Genomic DNA, 20,663 nt, shown 5'->3' on the forward strand with positions numbered 1-20,663 from the left:
TTTTGAATTTATGTTGAGTGCTGCCATCTGCTGCAAACAGGAACCTGAAGTCTCTTTCATTGAACAACCTCTAGCAACCTAGCCTCTTTGTCAGCATTCTACTAGTAAATACATTAATAAATTAGAGCTGCACTATTTAACTTCTAGTGCCAATTTGAAAGGGGAGCTAACACTGTAATTGCTTCTCAGAAAGGAAAAAAATTTTGGTCTTTAAAAGAATAGCATCTGTTTAACACCGGAAACACTTGTAACCTTCATACTGAGACCTCAAGCATAATTAAGTAAATCCCATGCCACCCATCCATATTATGGAAATAGACATGCAAGGTATTATTGGCCCATATGTGAATAATGTGCCATTTTGAAATAATAGAAAATATTTGTAGCTGGGTTTTTTTAAGGAGAATAGGACAAGAAAATCCTGCTTCTGGTAACCAAACATTCAGAAACTAAATTGAAACATGCTTGGAGTGCAAACCACTGCCAAAATGTGCCATTTTATAATTTCTCCTGTCTTCATTTTTGGAAATTATCCAGTTAGTCCCTTTAAAGAGCCAAAGGAGCGTTTGGTTACGAGCAGGGGAGCAGGAACCAGAGATAGGAAAAAACAACATACTGCTGTATCATAAATTCTTCCTAATTTACATCCTGTTCCAGCTTGAATACTGACCTATGTGTCAAGAGTACAACAGAAAAAAACAGTTCGTGTCAAATCTGGTGGTTTCCTAGCGGTTAAGAGAAAAAATGCAGAAGTTCAGAACGTCAACTAAAACGAGACATATGGCTTTTGCTCCACAGCTTGCGCTGCAAAAGCCATGAAGCAAAACCAGGCATTTATACTCTGCGTAACTCTAATCGGGATGTACATGAGAACGGAGACACTCAGGGTGCATCGTTGTTTTATTCAGCTATAGCCGAACGCCGCTTTTGAACTGGCAATTCTACAAGTCGTTTCTCCGAAAGCGCTTTAATGTATCTAAGAAAGGAAACGGGAGCAATGAATGGCATGGAAGGAGGATCCTAAACAATAAAAAAAAATAGTGAAAATGATAATTTTGTCTGGAAAAGGAAAATAGGGAATTCCCTGAGCCTTTTGAAGAAAAACAAGAACAAAGCAACCAAGCCATCAGAGCTTCCGCACGCTAGCACTTCCTTTAAAGCAGGTGTCTCGAACCTTGTCAACTTTAAGACTTGTGGACTTCAACTCCCAGAGTTCCTCAGCCAGCTTTGCTCTGGGAGTTGAAGTCCACAAGTTTTAAAGTTGACAAGGTTCGAGACGCTTGCTTTAAACCCCGTGAGGGCGGGACCGTGAGCCATACTCGCAAGAGATCATGGGAGCTGTAGTCTGACACATTTCATAGCACAGCTATTTCCTTCACCTCTCCCATACTTCCTATGGAGCGTCCCTCCCTTCCCCCTCTCCCCCCGATTTTTCAAAAAATAGACACGTCGAAAACTGCGACACGCAGCCACGCCTGCGACCCTGACTGAGCAACTTCGGCCTTTACCCTCCCCCACCCTTCGCCTCTATTTAGAAAATCTGCTTCGCGATTGGGCGGAGAGCGCACCCAGACCACGCCCAACGAAAGGGGGGGCGGGGTTTCGAGCGTTCTCTATTTCTGCCTGTGGCCGACCGCGAGCTGCTTTTGGGGCTTGGTTGGTACGTATCGGGGTCCCTCCCGCAGAGCTGGTAGTGGGTGGGGGAGGGGGGAAGGAAAGGAGGAAAGGAATAGGACAGCGAAGCTGGTTATTCGAGAAAGAAAGCCAAATTATGTTAAAAAGAAGGCGCTCTCACCTTTAAATGGCTTCTGGCGCCTGCCTTCTTCCCCGTATTTCGAAAGAATGGAGGAAGACGGGACGCCCCTCCTGCAAGGAGGAGTCGAAGCACCCCTAATTTTAAATCCCCCCGTTTTCTGCGGCGTCTTCCCGTAACACACCTGAACGCAATTCGGTTTTGCCTGCAGTCTGCTTTCTCCACCTCCTTTCTTCATCCTGGAAGCAGCCTACCTTCCAACACACCTTCCCTAGTGCAAATTTTAGGAATATGGGGGGCTGGACGAATATTGCAAGGGGCCATTAACCCGGAGGAGGCTGCGCGAACGAGAGGGATGGGTTGGTATGAGATGCGTCGAGGAGGCCCTATGGAGCCGGAGCGGGTGCCTGTTTGCGAAGGAGTATGCTAACAGGCATAGGCCTGCCCTGCAAGCCTTACAATCTCTTCTGTCTCCAAAGAGAATTCCAAAAAGGTGGTAGTAGTCTGACTTGTTCTCCTGGCTGTCAGTCATGGGGCTCTTGAGAAAGCGAACTCCTGGCTGGCATAATATTAAAATCCCAGGGAATCGAATTAAATAGGCATTTCATATGCCAATTCCTGAGGTTTTGCTTACAGCTTTCCTCACTTTATATGGTGAAGTTTGGGCTAGCAGGTAACTTTTTTTAACAAGAGTTCGCTTTCAATCTCTGGCGGTGTGAGAGGTGGAATTTATCTGGTCAAATTGTCTCTGAAATAGCTTTTTGAAGGAAAATAGTTCTCATGTTTTCTTTAAAGTAGGTGGGCCATGCAGAGAAAGGACAACATGCCTCCCAGCCTGGAATAAATGCTGATTTAAATTTCTTCCTCTTTTTTTTTTTCCTCAGTTGATGCACCAAATGTTTCAGTGGAATTGTGCAGGTGTTGCAATGCTTCAGCTGTCCCTGGCAGTCATGTGCTCTTTTAATCTCCCTTTCTGCTTGCTCAATTTGCAGATCTCTGGAGACTGCATAACTTTTAGTACTTGAAAGGGTTTTTTCTTTTTTTTAGTTTTATGGACATGCTCTTTTAAGAGCTGCAGTCCGAAGGGGGTGGGTTTTGGGGGACCTAATGGATGAAATCTTAAGCCTCATTATCCATTTTGCCCTAAGACCTATCCCCAAACTCCAGAAAACCCAAACTCTTTGGTCTGGTTTACTTGGGGTGGCATGAGGATCAAAAAATGGATGCTGTTGAGCTTGTTGCTTTCATGCTCTATAGCTGGGGTGTCAAACTCGATTTCATTGAGGGCTGCATCAGGGTTGTGTTTGACCTTGGGGAGGCGTGGCCAGCTTGACATCACTCATGTCAGAGGGCCCTGTGGCCCGCATGCTCTGCCAGCGAAAATGGGTTCCCAAGCTCCATTTGTGGCCATGATGGCCTCCTGTACCCCCCTGCCAGGGAAACCGGAGCTCAGAGGGACCACACCCGGCCTCCTGGCTCTCCCCTTAAGCTCCATTTTTGCTGGAAGAGGGCTGTTCGCAGCCCTCCCGAGCTCCGTTTTTGCTAGCAGAGGCATTGCAGACCGGTCCTTCACTGTTTCCAGCGTGGTCCCGTGGGCCAGATCTAAGAACCCCATGGGCCAGAATTGGCCCACGGGCCTTGAGTTTAACACCCCTGCTCTATAGTAAATGTAGGAGAGCTGCCATTCAGTTGATTTCTACAACCCAGCTTAGATACATCCCCACAAATGCAGACACACAGATGTAGTCCTCGACTTACGACTGCAGTTGGACCAGATTTTGGGTCCTAAGTCATTCTGGCTGTAAGGCACCCATATGACTTGACCAAATTTTACAACATTTTTACAATGATCATTAGACAAAGTACTGCCGTAATTAAGCAAATACATGGTCATAAGTGCAAACCCATTGCTCCAAATGTTTTTTTTTTTAGCAGAAACCAGCAAAAAACACTGCAAATCATAGTCACAAAGGCTGTGGGATGTTGCAACCAGTTGTAAAGTCAAGCTGGTTGCCAAGCCGTTGAAATACAGTAATGTGATGGGGGTGGGCATAATATAACAGCCAGATAATGTGCTTTATGGGCTATAAGGCACCTATTCCAGACTTACAATTTTGAAGGGTTGTTAAATGACTGGTTGTAAGACAAGGACTGCTTGCATTTGTGTTTCAAACTCAGAAGTCCAAATAAGATGACTTGGTAATTAATTCAGATCAGCCATATAAATTTTCATTTCAAACCAAGCTATGAAATGAATAAAAGGAAGATCATTAGCCTGTACAAAGATAGCAAATAATCATATATTCTTTTTTGCAAAGTTGCTACTTTTGTGTGGATAGCTTTCTCTTGATGAGGTCAGTAAGAAAGAGTCCTTAGATGCAGGATTAACATTTCTACTAAATCCATAAATAGAAAGTGAATTTGTGGACATAATTTTGTTGGACAAATGTATGACTCTGCATTGAATTTTTTACAATGTGGTTCTCTCAGGGAGATCTTCCCTCTCCTACTTGGTTTTTCTTTAGTATATTTTGTGTTTCAGTATTTGTGATTATGGGTTATTCACATTCCTAAGGTGCTCAATTCATGGAAGATAGAATCTAACACGCTAGGCACAGATGGTCATTCTGGGAGTCTGTTGTAGTATACAAGTGTACAAAAATTCTGCAGATAGCTTCCTTGGTACTTATCTGATTTCCTATCTTTGTTTATATTTAAAAGATAATTTAATGGGAAGCCAAAATACTATAGAGGAGTGTAGAAAGCCTCTAGTATCATTCTCACAACCATCCCCAGAATGCTTTGGGGCTTTATGTGGGCCTCCTAGGTTTTCTTCAAAAATGACAAAGTTGAATGAGTTCAATTCTTCTTTGAATTCTCCTACTCTTAACAGATTAAAAAGAAACTATTAGGGTAGATGGGAGTTCCTGTAGGATAAGAAGTAGAAAAGGTAGTGGCTAGCCTTTTGATGGTTAAAACTTTGGCTAAAGCTCAAATATTTTGGCCACCTAATGAGAAGGAAGGACTCACTGGAGAAGAGCCTAATGTTGGAAAGATTGAGGGCAAAAGAAGAAAAGGACGACAGAGAATGAGGTGGCTGGATGGAGTCTCTGAAGCAATAGGCATGAGCTTAAATGGACTCCAAAGGATGGTAGAGGATAGGAAAGCCTGGAGGAACGTTGTCCATGGGGTCGCGATGGGTCGGACACGACTTCGCAACTAACAACAACAATGTTTACTATATTGGCCATTATGTGAACGAATAATAAATCCTCTATGAGGGCTGTTTGTGACTTTTGTCCTTTTTTACATGAACCGTCATTTTTTTCCTTCTTTCTGCCCTGTACAGTCTGGCAACTGCATGTTTGTGGAGATTCTCAGACATGCAGGTCATGGTTATCCCAAAGGTGCTTTTTCAAAAGGCAACTGGACTTTTGAAAAAGCACCTTTAGATCTGGCAACTATGTTCTCTCTTCTTGCTCACCACCCTTTCCCCCTCCCCTCCCTTCCCCTCATTTTCCTGCTTTCTGGATGCCTTCCTTTATTTTTTAAAAAAGTGGCTGGTTAACACTTTACTTTCAGTGAAATACAAGTAAACTGCCATTTCATTTATTGTACGCAATTGATGATTTATGCCTATTATCAAGCCACAAAGTTTGGGGTAATCACTTTACCATTCAAGCTTGTATTCTAACTCTGGAAAAATTATTCTTGCCATCTGAGAAGTAGCACTATTTTTGCTTTCCTAATTCTTGAAGGATAGCAGCAATTTTAAAAGACAAAACTTGCTCTTATCCTAGTCAAGTAGTCCCCAACTTATGACTGTAGTGGAGCCTGCCCCTTTTAGTTGCAGATAGTAAGAGTTGTAAAGCAGGTCATTTTGTTCCAGATCTGATTTGTAACCTTTTTTGTGGAACCCATTATTGTCATGAGGCATTTTTGCTGCAACCCTGAAGTTTTTGGCAAAAACATAAATGGTGATCATGTGGCCGCAAATGCAGTCTGGTTGCCAAGTGCCGTTATACCTTAAGGAGGCTATGTGTACAATTTTCTCTTGGATCAAAAGAAATGATTTCTCTTCCTCCTCAGATTATTTTCATTATGGCACAAGATTTCTTTTTCCTGAGGGTTTATTTTTTGATTTTATAACTTGTTTTGCATGCATTCTGCTACCTCTTTTATCTCTTAAATTGGTATTCTTTTAATTCTTAATACTTATTTTAAACCCGTAGGAAAAAGGCAGAGAAATTACTATAATTTAGGAACTGCAAACCAGTTCTCCTATAGTGCTGAACTATATCTCCCAGGATTCCTTTCCATTGGTAGTGCTTACAGGGGTTGCTGGGAGTTGTAGTTCAGCAGCATCTGGGAGTTTCTTTTAACTTCTTAATTTCATCAGTAGCAGCAACTAATGTATTTGGGGTGTGGGAGCACTGAAGCTGTGTAATACTCTGCATCTTATTTGAATCCACCTGGTAAGAGTTAGGCAGGCGTGGTCACATGTGGTTTACAGACAGAACTTGATCTGACAGATTGATCCTCTGTCTTTTGGAGAGCTTCCCTGCTGAAGAAGAAAAGAGGGGGGAGGGAGTGGTCATTACTGGGAACAGCATTTGCATCTTCGGCCCTTGATCTGAGGGGAATATCAGAACAGTCATCAGAATGTCCCAAGGAGGCAACTGGACTTTCTGGTTTTTCTTAGAAGACATTTTACTTCTCATCCAAGAAGCTTCTTCAGCTCTGACTGGATGGTGGGGAATGGAAGGATTTATACTCCTTGCAGACAGCTGCCATTTGCATTGTTTTATTTATTTATTTATTTTATTTATTTATTTTATTAAATTTTTATACCGCCCTTCTCCCGAAGGACTCAGGGCGGTGTACAGCCAGAATAAAAACAAAATATATACAATTTAAAACAACATTTAAAAAGAGCAAATTTTAAAGGCTGATTATTAAAATTTAGATTTAAAAATTTAAAAATATTAAGAATACCCAATTTAAAATTCAACACAAATTATGCCAGTCCCGCTTTAATAAATAGATATGTTTTGAGCTCACGACGGAAGGTCCAAGATCAGGCACTTGACGAGGCCAGGGGAAGTTCGTTCAGGCGTCACTGCCCCCACAGAGAAGGCCCTACTCCTGGGGCCGCCAGCCGACACTGTTTGGCGGACGGCACCCTGAGAAGACCCTCTCTGTGAGCGTCTGGTCGGTGGGAGGCAAAGGTAACAGCAGGCGGTCTCGTAAGTACCGGGTCCTAAGCCATGGGCGCTTTAAAGATAGTTACCAAAATCTTGAAGCGCACCGAAGACCACAGGAAGCCAGTGCAAGCTACGGAGCAGCGATGTCACGTGGGAGCCACGAGCGGCTCCCGTTACTACTCGCGCAGCCGCATTCTGGACTAACTGCAGCCTCCGGGTGCACCTCAAGGGCAGCCCCATGTAGAGAGCATTGCAATAATCCAGCCTAGACGTAACCAGAGCGTGAGTGACCGTGCATAAGGCATCCCGGTCAAGGAAGGGACGCAACTGGCGAACCAAGCGAACTTGGTAAAAGGCCCTCCTGGCGACGGCCGCCAGGTGTTCATCAAAAGACAGCCGTCCATCCAGGAGGACGCCCAAGTTGCGAACCACCTCCTTTGGGGCCACTAACTCGCCCCCAACAGTCAGCTGCGGGTGCAGCTGACTGTACCGGGATGCCGGCATCCACAGCCACTCCGTCTTGGAGGGATTGAGCTTGAGTCTGTTTCTCCCCATCCAGACCCGTACAGCTTCCAGGCACCGGGACAGCACTTCGACCGCTTCGTTGGGGTGGTCCGGGGTGGAAAAGTACAGCTGAGTATCATCAGCGTACAGATGATAACTCACCCCGAAACCACTGATGACCTCACCCAGCGGCTTCATATAGATGTTGAACAGGGTAGGCGAGAGAATCGACCCCTGAGGCACCCCACAAGTGAGGCGCCTCGAGGACGACCTCTGCCCCCCTGTCAACACCGTCTGCGACCGGTCAGAGAGATAGGAGGAGAACCACCGATAAACGGTGCCCCCCACTCCCAATCCCTCCAACCGGCGCAGCAGGATACCATGGTCGATGGTATCGAAGGCCGCTGAGAGATCTAATAGGACCAAGGCAGAGGAACAGGGGTCCTTAACCTCACTTGGAGGTTTATCTGTGTCATCTGTTTATCTGAGTGGTGCAAATGGGCGTGGAGCCTTCTTGGAACTGTTGAAAGGACTGCTGTGTTGTAGATTGGAGATAGATTATGTTGTATCCTTCCACCTCTGTTGAGAGAGGCGTGGGTGTTCAATTTTGACATAGATGGCCTCTTTAACCCGTTTTTCAAACCAGCGATCCTCTCTGTCCAAAATATGGACTTTGCTGTCTTCAGAGTGGCCTTTGTCTTTTAAATACAGATGGACTGCTGAATCTAATCCTGATGTGTTCGTTCTCCTATGTTGTGCCATGTGTTTATGAAGTGGTTGTTTTGTTTCCCCAGTGTACAGATCTGCACATGGCTCACTGCATTGTACTGCATATACCTCAAGAGGCGCTTCAACCAACATAGCATACATGCATAAAACCCAAGAATACACTAAGGCAGAAGCTTGTCCAACTCAAGGATAAAACACCAAGACAGAAACTGAGCAACATGGTATATGCACCTTGTAAATTTTGTATTCTAATAGCTTTTTCCCCTCCTTTCCTTTCAGCTAAAGCTCTGTTGAGCGGTGAATCTCAACTTTTCTTGGAGCCGTTTCCTTCCCATACTTCCATGATGAGTCTCCAGTGGGCAGCTGTGGCCACTTTTCTCTATGCGGAAGTCCTTCTTGTGTTTCTCCTCTGCATTCCCTTTATCTCAGCAACAAGGTGAGGAGCTAGGAGGGTGAGTGTGGGATAGGTCCCTGAAACCTTGATGGCTTAGGCCAAGGGTCTCCAACCTTGGCAACTTTTAAGACTTGTGGACTTCAACTCCCACAGTTGCTCAGCCAGCTTTGCTGGCTGAGGAACTCTGGGAGTTGAAGTCCACAAGTCTTAAAGTTGCCAAGGTTGGAGACCCCTGGCTTAGGCTGCCGAGAAATACAAAAATGTAGGTCAAGACTCAGCTTGGTTTCCAGAGGATTGCAGAGGGAGTGATACTGAAAAAGGAACTTGGGATGATGGGTGAGAGTAATTAATACCCAAGGGGAGGCAGGAGAATATATTTTTAACCAATACCAAGAATCACAAGGAGGCTGGGATAATTGGCCTGTACATGCTTGTATGTTAAACATAGAGGATTGCTCAAGTTTGTATGAATTAACTACTTAGGTTTTGAGGATACAGGCAGTCCTCTAAGAAAGTCCATAATTATTCCGCAATTATGGTTGTAAACCATGATGGTCATTAAGTAGATCATCACATGATTGTGCCTGATTTTATGATCTTTTTTGCAGCAAGCCTTAAGTAAACCTTTGTTCCTGGGAGATTTTTTTTCCAGAAACCAAATATACATGCCAGTTTCCAGCAAAACTGGAAATTGTGGTCATGTGACCACAGGACGCTGTAAACAGCCATAAATCCAGGCTGGTTGCCAAGCACTCAAAGTACGGTCTCTTCACCATGGGGAGGTGATTGGAACTTGATACCTGGGTTGTAGATACTTTTTTCGGGATCTATTGTAACTTTGAACAGTCTGGTCGTAAATCAAGGACTAACTGTATTTACTCAGAAAAGACTATGAGTGGCTTACAAGTTTAAAAGAATGCATAGTGCAAACCATGCATTCACAGACCATCTCACTAACCATTTGTTCAGTGATGGTCAAAGTCATAACCACTAAAAAGGGAGACAACCGGTCCTTGAAGTTATGGCTGTCATATTGTCCCCATGGTCACATCACAATTTGGGTGCTTGGCAGTTGGCATGCATTCATGGTGGCCACAGTGTTCTGTGGTCACACAATGGCCGTTTGGGTCCTTCGCACCCATCTTCCAACAAGCGAAGTCAGTGGGGAAGCTGGCAGAACATTGCAAATGGTAAACATGTGACATCCTGCTTAACAACCACAGTCAGAAATGATGAATTGACATATGTCAGGCATGGGTCATTTTATGCCTCTGCTTCTTTACTCTCTTTTCCTTGGCAGTATAATTGTTATAATCACGGGGTTTCAGTCATTTTTAAAAGTTACTTGGGAGGCAATAGCCAATATCTGAAATGTTTGCTAAGCCAAGATGTAACATGCATTGCAGTCCGATGGGTGCATTTTCCTCCCCACCCCTTAATGTTGGATATTTTTCTACAGGTGGCAGAAAATCTTCAAGTCCCGTTTGGTGCAGCTACTTGTGATTTACGGAAACACTTTCTTTGTCGTGCTTATAATCATCCTTGTTTTGTTGTTTCTTGGTAAGTAGAAGTCTATGCAATTGGTTAGTGCTGCTGACAGTATTATTATTATCACTTATTCATAAAGGTGTGACTATGTGCATACAGGTAATCCTTGACTTATGACCATTCATTTAGTGACCGTTCACTGGCAATGAAAAAGCTGATTTATGACCAGTTGTCCACACTTGTGATCATTTCAGCATCCCCAAGGACACGTGATCAAAATTCAGGCCATTGGCAACTAGCATATATTTATGGAAAATAAAAAAAAAGGAATGGGGAAAGAAGTATCTAGCCCCAGATTTCTGCCAAGAAAGCCAAATGGATGATCATAAGTCAACACATGCTGGAAGATAAGCCCCCAGGATAGAAGCAATAGTGGGCTGCTGCTGGTTTGGGCAAACCGGTAGTTCTGACCAGCGGCGGCCTGGCGCTATCACATCCTATATAATTGCCGTTTTTTCGATGCTGCGCATGCTTACATTTTCAATTCCGGGCGAACTGGTTGTTACAACCGGCAGCAGCCCACCACTGGATAGGTGGGGTTACTGAGGAAGAACAGAGGGCAAGCATGACTAATATTGATGCTGGATTGAAAAGATGTTAAGCTACTGATCTATCCAGAAGCAGAAGGAAAGTGATGCTCCAAAGTCCCATGTACCATTGGTACATGGAATGTCAGATCCGTGAACCAAGGCCAATTTGGTGTTTGCAGAGCAGAAATGTGAAACAGCATTAGTTTTGGGAATCAGCAAAACGAATGGACTGAAATGCCTGCCTTCACACCGGTAAAACTTTGCATCTTCTATTGTGGATGAGAAAGGCACAAAAGAAATGGAATAGCCACCAATGTTAGCAAAAGAGGATCATAATCGGTGCTCAGGTACCCCCTACGTTAGAAAGTGGATCTTAAATGAACCCAAGGCAAACCAGACAATAACAGTGGCCTCTGTGCTCCAATCACAGATGCAGATGATGTGGCCATTGAAGAGCTCTTTTACAGAAGATTGAAATGTGTGATGCCCTTAACAATGAAACAAAAATACGCCACATGCGAAAATCAAAATAAGACACGTAGACTTTGTGATGATAAGTTGGGAACAGCTGTAGAAAGAAAACAAAGGGCAATAGATAACTGAGGAGAATTTGCCCAACTGCTGAGCTGCAGAGAAAAAGACCAAAAATTACATCTAAATAAACAACACAAATGAATTGAGGATAACAACTGAATGGGAAGGACAAAAGAATTATTTAAGCATGGTACATAAATCAAAGGACTGTTTATGCAAAGATGGGCTGAGAAAAGGCAAGAAAAGGCCAAAGATCTACTAGACTAGAGAAAGACAGTGTAGATACACGAAAAAGTGTAGAAAAATGGCCCCAAATCAATGATCCATATTAATATCACTGAAGCGTATAAAGATCACTGAATTAGAATTAGGCAGTCTGGAAAATGAAGTTAAAAAGTTGCTCTCAATTGATTGAATACCAGCAAAATAATACAAATATTATAATTTAAATCTTATAAAATAATTTGTGCAGGAAGTAGCTCAAACTCTTGGAATAATTGCAGTTCTCTCACATCTAAAATAATTTTTACAATACTGATATTAATACAATTCATTTAATTCTATAGGTTTATAGCATATTTCCTTTCCTCTTTTCCCTTGTTTTTCTCCATTCTACCATTCATGTTACACAATATATTTCATATGACAATCACAAACATTAATAATAATACAGTTCACTTATTACTATAGGTATATATCATATTACTGTTCCTCCTTTCCATTAATTACTCCTTTTAACCATTTTCTCTTGGTCCATCCAGCAATACACCTCTTAAAATTTTCCTTCCTTTATCCCATTCTCTCATTTTCTTTTTTTTTTCTTTTTATAATTATTATGTCTTTTCTTCTGTATCCTTCCTTTGACTTTTAAATCCTTTACTTGTCTAGTTTGCCCTAAGTTCCCATCTGATCTATTCCCCTTTTCTCCTCTCACTTTTCTTATTTCCCCACTGTGGATCTCAGTGTAATCATTTAACATTTTTGTGCCTAATCCTTCCGCCTTTTCTTTTCTCTCTTGCTTCATCCTATCCTCTTTATTTTTGCCACGGTTAATCCCAGTGTAATCATTAAAAATACTTTCCTCTAGCTTTTCCCCCTTTTCTTTCCTTCCCTTAGTTTGCTTCTTTTTTGTAGGTTGTTTCCTTCTATCCCTTCTCTTTTTTTCATTGTTACTCCAATGTAATATTTAATATTTCATCAACAATGTCTTTATCTTCAGTGAGTTAATTAAGTGAGATGTCATATGACTATTCCATTCAACAACTGCAATCCTGGATCATGCAATTGCAGTTGTTAGTAGAGTGGTGAGTTTCCTTGGAGGCAGGGGTGCTATGCAGCAGGTTCTGACAGGTTCTCGAGAACTGATAGTGGAAATTTTGAGTAGTTTGGAGAACCGGCAAATATCACCTCTGGCTGGCCCCTGAGTGGGGTGCGAATGGAGATTTTGCAATATCCTTCCCCCTACAGTGGGGTGGGAATGAAGATTTTGCAGTATCCTTCCCCTGACACGCCCACCAAACCACACCACGCCCACCAAGACGCCCACAGAACCAGTAGTAAAAAAATTTGAATTTCACCACTGCTTGGAGGGCAGGGAAGAGTCAGAGCCTCTGGCATGTGGAAACTGCTATGGGCTAGCCAGTTCTGGAGCTTACTGGTGTGTGTGAAGCTGGTATGACCCTGGCCTGGACGCTTTAGCCTACTTCTTACTCAGCCATGTGTGGGAGCCCTTGGATGGCTCCAGAGCCTAGAGTGTGCAACCTTTCTGTTTTTCTCCAGCTTTTGACGGATGCACCCAGCCAATGTGAGGCATGATCTTCTCCAGAGGCTGCTATGCAACATTCTGAAAGCAGATGTTTTTCTTGCACTCCTTTAAGGAGATCCCTTTCTAAAGAGGCTCCCCTTTAAGGATTGTGAGAATGGTGCCCGCTTGTAGAATGGTGCGAGATGTGGTGTCTGCAGGAAGGCTGTGAGGTTCTGTCTCAATTCAGAAAACTAACAGCAATTAGCAATACTATAATTTTGTTCTTAACTGTGATTTACAGTCAAAGAATAATAAAAAGTGGCAATAACTGCAACTAGTTTGCCTCACTGCTGAGATTAATTTCTTGGGCCTAGGAGCAAATATTTTGGAGTAAATGATAGTAGTTTAGCATCAGCAGACCTCTGCAGTTCAGTTCCATTGGGTGGTGTTCGTGGGATCCCCACTAGTAACTTAGGAGCATGTTTGAGGTAAATCTGCTCTGCTGGTGAACTGGCTCTGTTGGGTGTCCTATTTTGTGGTGTTTATATTGAGTATTTGTCTGAGATGTTCTTAATAATAAATAATCACACGTATAAAGCCACGAGGGATATTGGGCTACGTTTCTACAAACTGGCTAGAATTTGTAAATTAATTTTATGTATTCAGAGCTTTGATTGTTTCTCAATGACTTGCAGATGCCATTCGTGAGATCCGGAAATACGATGATGTGACAGAGAAAGTGAACCTGCAGAACAATCCTGGAGCTGTGGAGCATTTTCATATGAAGCTCTTCCGGGCCCAAAGAAACCTGTACATTGCTGGCTTTTCATTATTGATGGCCTTGTGAGTACCAAAAAGGAGCACTGTTGAAATTAATTCATTTCACAACCTTGCAGTTCTCAGATATTTGGGGCCATCATTACCCAGCCACCATACTAGCTAAGTGGTTGCTAATTTTTTGTTTTTTTGTTTTTTTTTTACATTTATATCCCGCCCTTCTCCGAAGACTCAGGGCGGCTTACAGTGTGTAAGGCAATAGTCTCATTCTATTTGTATATTTTTTACAAAGTCAACTTATTGCCCCCCCAACAATCTGGGTCCTCATTTTACCTACCTTAAAAAAGGATGGAAGGCTGAGTCAACCTTGGGCCGGGCTTGAACCTGCAGTAATTGCAGGCTCTGTGTTCTAATAACAGGCTTCTTAATGGCCTGAGCTATCCCGGCCCTAATGTCCAACACATTAAATTAGACCAGATTGAAGAAACTGGATTATTTGGCAAACTAGCAAAGCTTTTAGCAGGAAGGAATTGGAGGAGAATTGGAAATACGTGCCTATAAAACATACTGCCATTAACATTGCAATACATCTAGTTATCTAGGTGGCACAGTGATTAGAGTGCAGTACTGCAGGCTACTTCTGCTAACTGCCGACTGCCTGCAATTTGGCAGTTCAAATCTCATCAGGCTGAAGATTGACTCAGCCTTCCGTCCTTCTGAGATGGGTAAAATGAGGACCCAAATTGTTGGGGGCGATATGCTGACTCTGTAAACCACTTAGAGAGGACTGTAAAAGCACTGTAAAGCGGTATATAAGTCTACGTGCTATTGCTGTTGGTATCATTCCTAAGATCGGCTTTTTGTTAGTAGGGTCAGTCCTGCAGATGTTATAAATCCTGTCAATCTCGGATGATTTGGCCATTTGTGAAGGCTGCCAGAGAAACCTTATTTGGAATCCTTGTTCTTCCAGAGGGTAGAAAGAGGTTTGTGGGAAAGGCATCTGGTCTTCAGAGTACGTACAAACGGGAAACATATTTTCTTCAAATAACAAGCAAACCATTGCGCTTTGGCAGTTTTGCTGAACCATTTGGGATTGGTCATCCCGCAGCAGAAACAGAACTCAAAATGGGGCGATTCCATGTTTTGGATGAAACAAAATCTAGAAGGTCCTAGAGGAATTTTAAGGGGAAGTAGGTCAAGGCTAATGAGCATCGCCCCCCTTTCTCTCCTTCACTCAGTTAGTTTCCAGGACAGTATATCCCCATTATGTTCCACCTTAGCTGCAGCTTGCATTGTTGTTCTCTTAGCATGGCCCATTGTCCAGACCCATGCTCCCCATCTTTGCAGTGTCTGTATATCTCCTCTTCCCATTAGCACGTATATCCCACCAGCAACCCCTCCCTCCCACTCTTCCCAGCCTTTGTATTCTCTAGGCTGCTGTCCATATATGTTAGGTGTGTCAAACTCAGGGGCTGGATGCATCACACGCTGGCCACGCCCAACGCTGGTTTAGGGAAGGGGGGAAAAGTTGTGATACGTCATGTGACGACAATGTATCGTTGTGAGTTTGACACCCCTGATATATGGCCTTTGCACCTGTTCTTTATTTCATTGATCTCCAGAGTCTGGAACAGGCTCCCAGCTGCCAAGCATACCCCCTCCCCCCCGCCCCTTGATTCACCTGCTCTTCCCACTATCTTCACTCCCTTCTTCCCTTCAGCTGCTGTCTTAGAGTTTTCCCTTTCCTACTCTTACTTCCCCAAATAATTTCTGTTAAAACCAACTGTGGTTCAGTCCATACTCAGAACTGATTCATTCTATGCATGTTTCCAAGCATTTAAAATATACACATTTGGTTTGGAATTGTACCATCCGAAACTCATTGTTCCATGAACAGAATGTTTATTACATCCCTACAGGGGTCTCTGTAGGGTCTCCCTTATGTACAGAGCAGCTTAAGTGCCAGGGGTGGGCAGCTCACAAGATTCAGGGAACAAATGGATGGAAGTGTGCTGGAACGTATGACCTCTGAGGAATCTGATGCTGGGTATGTTACTCTTCTGCCTAGAGATGAGTAACAAAGGGGGGGATAAGGTGGGTTGCTAAAGCAACATGAGAACCAAGGATACAGGCCGTATCTTTTCTAAAACGTTTTTTTTTTTCTGCATGGGATGTTACCTTGGGTTTGAAAAACAATACTAAAAGAATGCAATAATGTCCCTGATAGCAAAAAGTTTGCTTGCCCTTTTCTGATGTCAGAGTCTCCTTGGAACGCTATTGGCCTACTTCATTCTGCCGAGTTAAACTTGCAGTTTCATGGAACATTATGCGATAGGTGTTATTTTTAAAATAAATGTATGTATTGCATATTCTGGGGCTGATTGGGTGACCTTGGACTAGTCACACTTACTTCAGCTCACCCCACCGGGTGGTTATTGTGGGGGAAATTAAGAGTAGGAAGGGGTATTGCGTATATTCACTGCCTTGTGTTATTTATATAAAAAAAGGAGGGATATAAATAAGGAATTATTGCAGAGTAAATCAGATTATAAATACTTAAGTGTTTTTGCCTTTAAATTTACTTTACAGGTATTCCTCAGTTTACGACTGGCTGCTTAGCGGTCAGTCTTGGAACTCTTCCAGATAAAACCAAAATAGAGTAAATAAAGCCTGTTTCAAATAGTACATTCTGTCACCAGAGCCATTCTGGTAGTATGAAAACTTGCTGCCAATCATGGAAAGATCCAAAGGTGCTTTTTCAGGAGGCTACTGGACTTACCTTGCTTTTTCTTTGAAGACATTTCACTTCTCATCCAAGAAGCTTCTTTAGCTCTGACAGGACAGTGGAGCTGAAGAAGCTTCTCAGTTGAAGAAGTGAAACGTCTTCAAAGAAAAAACAAAGTTCAGTAGCCTCCTGAAAAAGCACTTTTGGGACAACCATGACCTGGATGACTGAGAATCTCTTTTAGAATTATGGGAAAACTTTCCTATAACTTTTAATTTTAATATTATGCTATCTCCCTTTATCGTTCTTTTTTTTAAAGCATTACAATAATGCATTGTCCTGGAATTGTACTTTTTTTTTAGTTCAGATGAATTTCCGGTATTGGTGCGTATTTAGATTGCAGGAAAAATAAACTGGAGGCAAATGGGTTCATACAGGTAGCCCTTGACTTATTATTTCTTTAGTAACTTTCGAAATTACAGTAGCGTTGAAAAAGTACTTGCCACCCTGCACTTAAAGACTGTTGCAGCATCTCCATGGTCGTGTAATCAAAATTTGGGCAGTTGGCATCTGATACGTATTTACAGTTGGAGTTTCTCAGAGTCATGTGGGTGAGACCTTCCCAGGCAACTTCTGACAAAGTTAATGTGGGAAGACCGTTTCTCTTAACACTGCATGATTTGTTTAATGACCGTGGTGATTCGTCGAAAAACTACAGGTAGTTCTCAACTTACAATCACAAGCGAGCCCAAAATTTATGTTGCTAAGTGAGAAATTTGTTAAGTGAGTTTTGTTCCATTTTACGACTTTTCTTGCCACAGTTGTTAAATGAATTATTGCATTTGTTAAGTTAATAAACTGATTGTTAAGTGAATCGGGATTCGTCATTCACTTTGCTTGTCAGGAGGTCGCAAAAGGGAACTGCATGTCCCTGGGATATTGAAACGGTCATAAATATGAGTGAGTTGCCAAGCATCTGAATTTTGATCATGTGACCATGGCGATGTTGTAAAGGTTGTAAGTATGGAAAACGGTCATGTCACTTTTTTCAGTGCCGTTGTAACCACGAATGGTCACTAAATGAATTGTTGTAAGTCGAGGACTACCTATAAAAAAGATCATAAAATGGGTGCTCATTTGACTGCCTTGCTTAGTGACAGAAGATCCAGTCTCGATTGAGGTCATAAATTGAGGACCACCTGTAGTTATTTTTTCTGGAGTTCTGTATCATGTAGTCTGAAAACCTTGGGTGTAAAGGCACAAAGGCCTTAGGAAGATGCTATTGGAATCTTTTTTGGTATGATACATTGGGAAACATTAGAAACTTAAAATTATTAAAAATTAAAAGTGAATGGAATTAGCCTTATTTATGTTTAATCCGGTGCTAGATGAAGTGTGGTCCCCATCATGCCATTCAAAGACTTACGTTGTGCTGAATGACAAAAACACGACTGTTGCATGATGGTAGATACCATGCCACATTGTCCTGGTAGGGGAAGAGAGCAGATGGTAACTCCTCATGTAACCTTACCTGGAAGACATCTGCAATCAACCCCCACCCCTCATGTTCCTTCTTGCTGTTCTGTGATAATTGCCCTTCTTTGCATGAAATAACTGTGGAAGTTTGTCCATTAAGCCACAAGGTGGCAGACTACAACACCACATCTCTCTCCCTCCCTTTTATTATTTATTATTTATTATTTATTATTTATTAAATCCCTCCCTCCCTCCCTCCCTCTCTCTCTCTCTCTCTCTCTCTCTGTCTCTCTGTCTCTCTCCCCCCTCTTTCCCTTTCTCTCCCTCCCTCCCTCTCCCTGAAAGGCAGGCTCTTCAAAGATTCCTTTAGTCCAGAAACCAGAATTCTTTTTTTTTTTTTTGTTTACATTTATACCCCGCCCTTCTCCGAAGACTCAGGGCGGCTTACAGTGTATACAGTGTATTCTGAGCTGAATCAGCCAGGATATTGAATGTTTGCTCTTGGTAGTAACCCTAACATTGCATATATGTGATTAGGTGACTTGGAATACAGATAGCACCTTCCTAGCCTTGGGTCTCTAGTCAATTTATAGAAATTGCTGCCTTTGACAAGAAGCATTTGGGTAAGTGAGATTTCAAATCCTCAAGAGTTTTCTTCATCACCACCCTTGATTCAGAAAAGAAGCAACATTTGCCCTTGGTGCTCTTGCGGCCTTGCTACCATAATAGCTGCTGTTCATAACCCAAGCGAATCGGGAAATTGTGTCTTTGAAATCCCTATGTGTCCACTTGGGAAGTTGCCTGCCCAACTCTTGGGTTTAATTAGCAGCTGCTTTTGGCTTGGGGAGACCAGTTAAGAAGGTTGCTAACAATGCCTGTGGCATGTAAATCAGCCTGAATGCAGTGTTGAATGCAGCAGTTGCATTCAAAGAGGATCTTCCAGATTGTGCAGTTGGGATGGAAAAAATGAGAAGTGCTAGCTATGAATTCCATTTCTTTGATGTGTTTCTGGCCAAAGAAGCAAACTTTTTCATCTTGACACCAGCTGTTAACACTGGACATGTCTCCTCTGCTCTTTACCAATCTCTTTTTGTTGCAAGAAGAAGTGTCGGGTCTCTTCAGAATAATTGTGGAGGGGCTACAGCAGGGGTGTCCAAACTTGGCAACTTTAAGACTTGTGGACTTTAATTCCCAGAATTCCTCAGCCAGCTTTGGACTACAGGATTCATTCGGCCTGTTTTTTACTCTTACCTTTTTCATGAGTGCATAGGACCATCAAAAAGCCTCTTCTCCCCCCTCCTTTATTGGAGAGAAGCTGTTCTAAAACCGGAGTGTGAGTGTTGTGCTGCTCGCTTGTCACAGTCTGTCTTGGCTGGTTGGGCCTACATCTGGCATCTATTTTCATTCATTCCTTCAAAACATTTGTATCTTAATGCCAAACTCTGGGTGGCTTACAATCCAAAGATAGAGCAACTTTTAGAACAATAAAAACAATAAAAAACAAACTAACACAGGAACCAGAGTGATGGTGATTTTGTCCATGCTGATGGTGTTGAAGTTGAATTACCCCAGGAACTTCACCCAAGACACCTATCCCTATTGGTGCTGTCTTTGGTTTCCTTTGCCAACGTTGTACTACTTCAATTCACAGGTCCTTATACTGTACTTATGGATTTTCTCCCAGTTTTTTTCTCTTTAGTCTGCTGTTTGCAGTATTGCAGTGTGCGCTGTCCAAACTTTTTTTCTTTCATATCAACAGTGGTTAAGCCTGGGGTATCGTGTGGCAGATGCTTGTCTGTTTGAATTCTAAAGCTCCCAGAGCACTTCAGTGTCTTCATTTTCTATTTCTTGGTCTGTGCGAGTGGTATTTCTTGCACATATTCCAATGTACCATTGTTGCTACTTTGTCGTGGCTTTGTTTATAATTAGTCTGTGTGATCTTCCTGTACCAGCTAAGTAGGTGACCCACTGTTCCTTCAAGTTCTTTGCAGATGTGCCATTTGCTGCCTGTTAACGGTCTTCTCAATTCTGGCTGCATATGCGTTAGTTCATTAGACTTGGTCTTGCATAGTTAGAAATAGCCCCTCTGTTCTTTTTTCAGTTTTCCTACTTTTAGCCATTGCTAAGTATTGTTATTATATTCTTTGCCTACTAGTTTTTTATGTACTGGCTGTGTAATATTTTCCCATTCCGTGTCTCTTTTTCTTCATCTGGTCTTTCTTGTAGGCCAGTTTGATGTCTTTGGTAGTCAGTAATGTTCAGTACGTCTTCTTCACTGCCCTTCAAATATACTTCCAGTGCTTTTTTGTTCTTCTTCAACTGTCTGGTGTACTTTCAACATTACTGTCCTTGATAATAGCATCTGTCAACGTTGCTGCATGGATGAAGTGCATGATTCATTGTCATTATTTTTCTGATAGTCTTATCTAGGACTTCTACTTCAGGTCCATTTCCACTATTCCAGCTGTGTATCTCATGACTGGAGTGTTAATTACCTTGATGGTATATCCTTCACTGGCTTTAGACTTCTAAGATTTTCTTCACTCATCTGATATATTCACTGCTAACCTCCTTAACTTCAGTGTGCTTGGGGATGTCAGCCTGAAGGATGTCCAGGTAGTTGTATTGCTCTTCAACCTGACTCTTGATATTATTTCCATAGGACATCTTGATTCTTTCAGCTTTCACTATTTTTCCTCTGTGTATGGCAAGTGTGGCATTTTTGTCCAGTCCAAACTGCATTGC

At 42.5% G+C, this 20,663-nt stretch overlaps 1 protein-coding gene across 1 annotated transcript in view; it reads left to right on the forward strand.

Moving 5' to 3' along the window:
* Window positions 1-1,513: 1,513 nt before the first annotated feature.
* BCAP31 (B cell receptor associated protein 31) overlaps window positions 1,514-20,663 on the forward strand; it is a 51,317-nt gene continuing 32,167 nt past the window's right edge. The window contains exons 1-4 of the mRNA XM_058165977.1: window positions 1,514-1,660; window positions 8,470-8,626; window positions 10,044-10,144; window positions 13,636-13,783. Of these exons, the coding sequence (XP_058021960.1) occupies window positions 8,532-8,626; window positions 10,044-10,144; window positions 13,636-13,783 (344 nt within the window). The 5' untranslated portion in view covers window positions 1,514-1,660; window positions 8,470-8,531. The remainder of the gene's footprint in view (window positions 1,661-8,469; window positions 8,627-10,043; window positions 10,145-13,635; window positions 13,784-20,663) is intronic.

The sequence above is a fragment of the Ahaetulla prasina genome, chromosome 2, assembly GCF_028640845.1.
Source record: "Ahaetulla prasina isolate Xishuangbanna chromosome 2, ASM2864084v1, whole genome shotgun sequence".
NCBI lineage: Eukaryota > Metazoa > Chordata > Lepidosauria > Squamata > Colubridae > Ahaetulla > Ahaetulla prasina.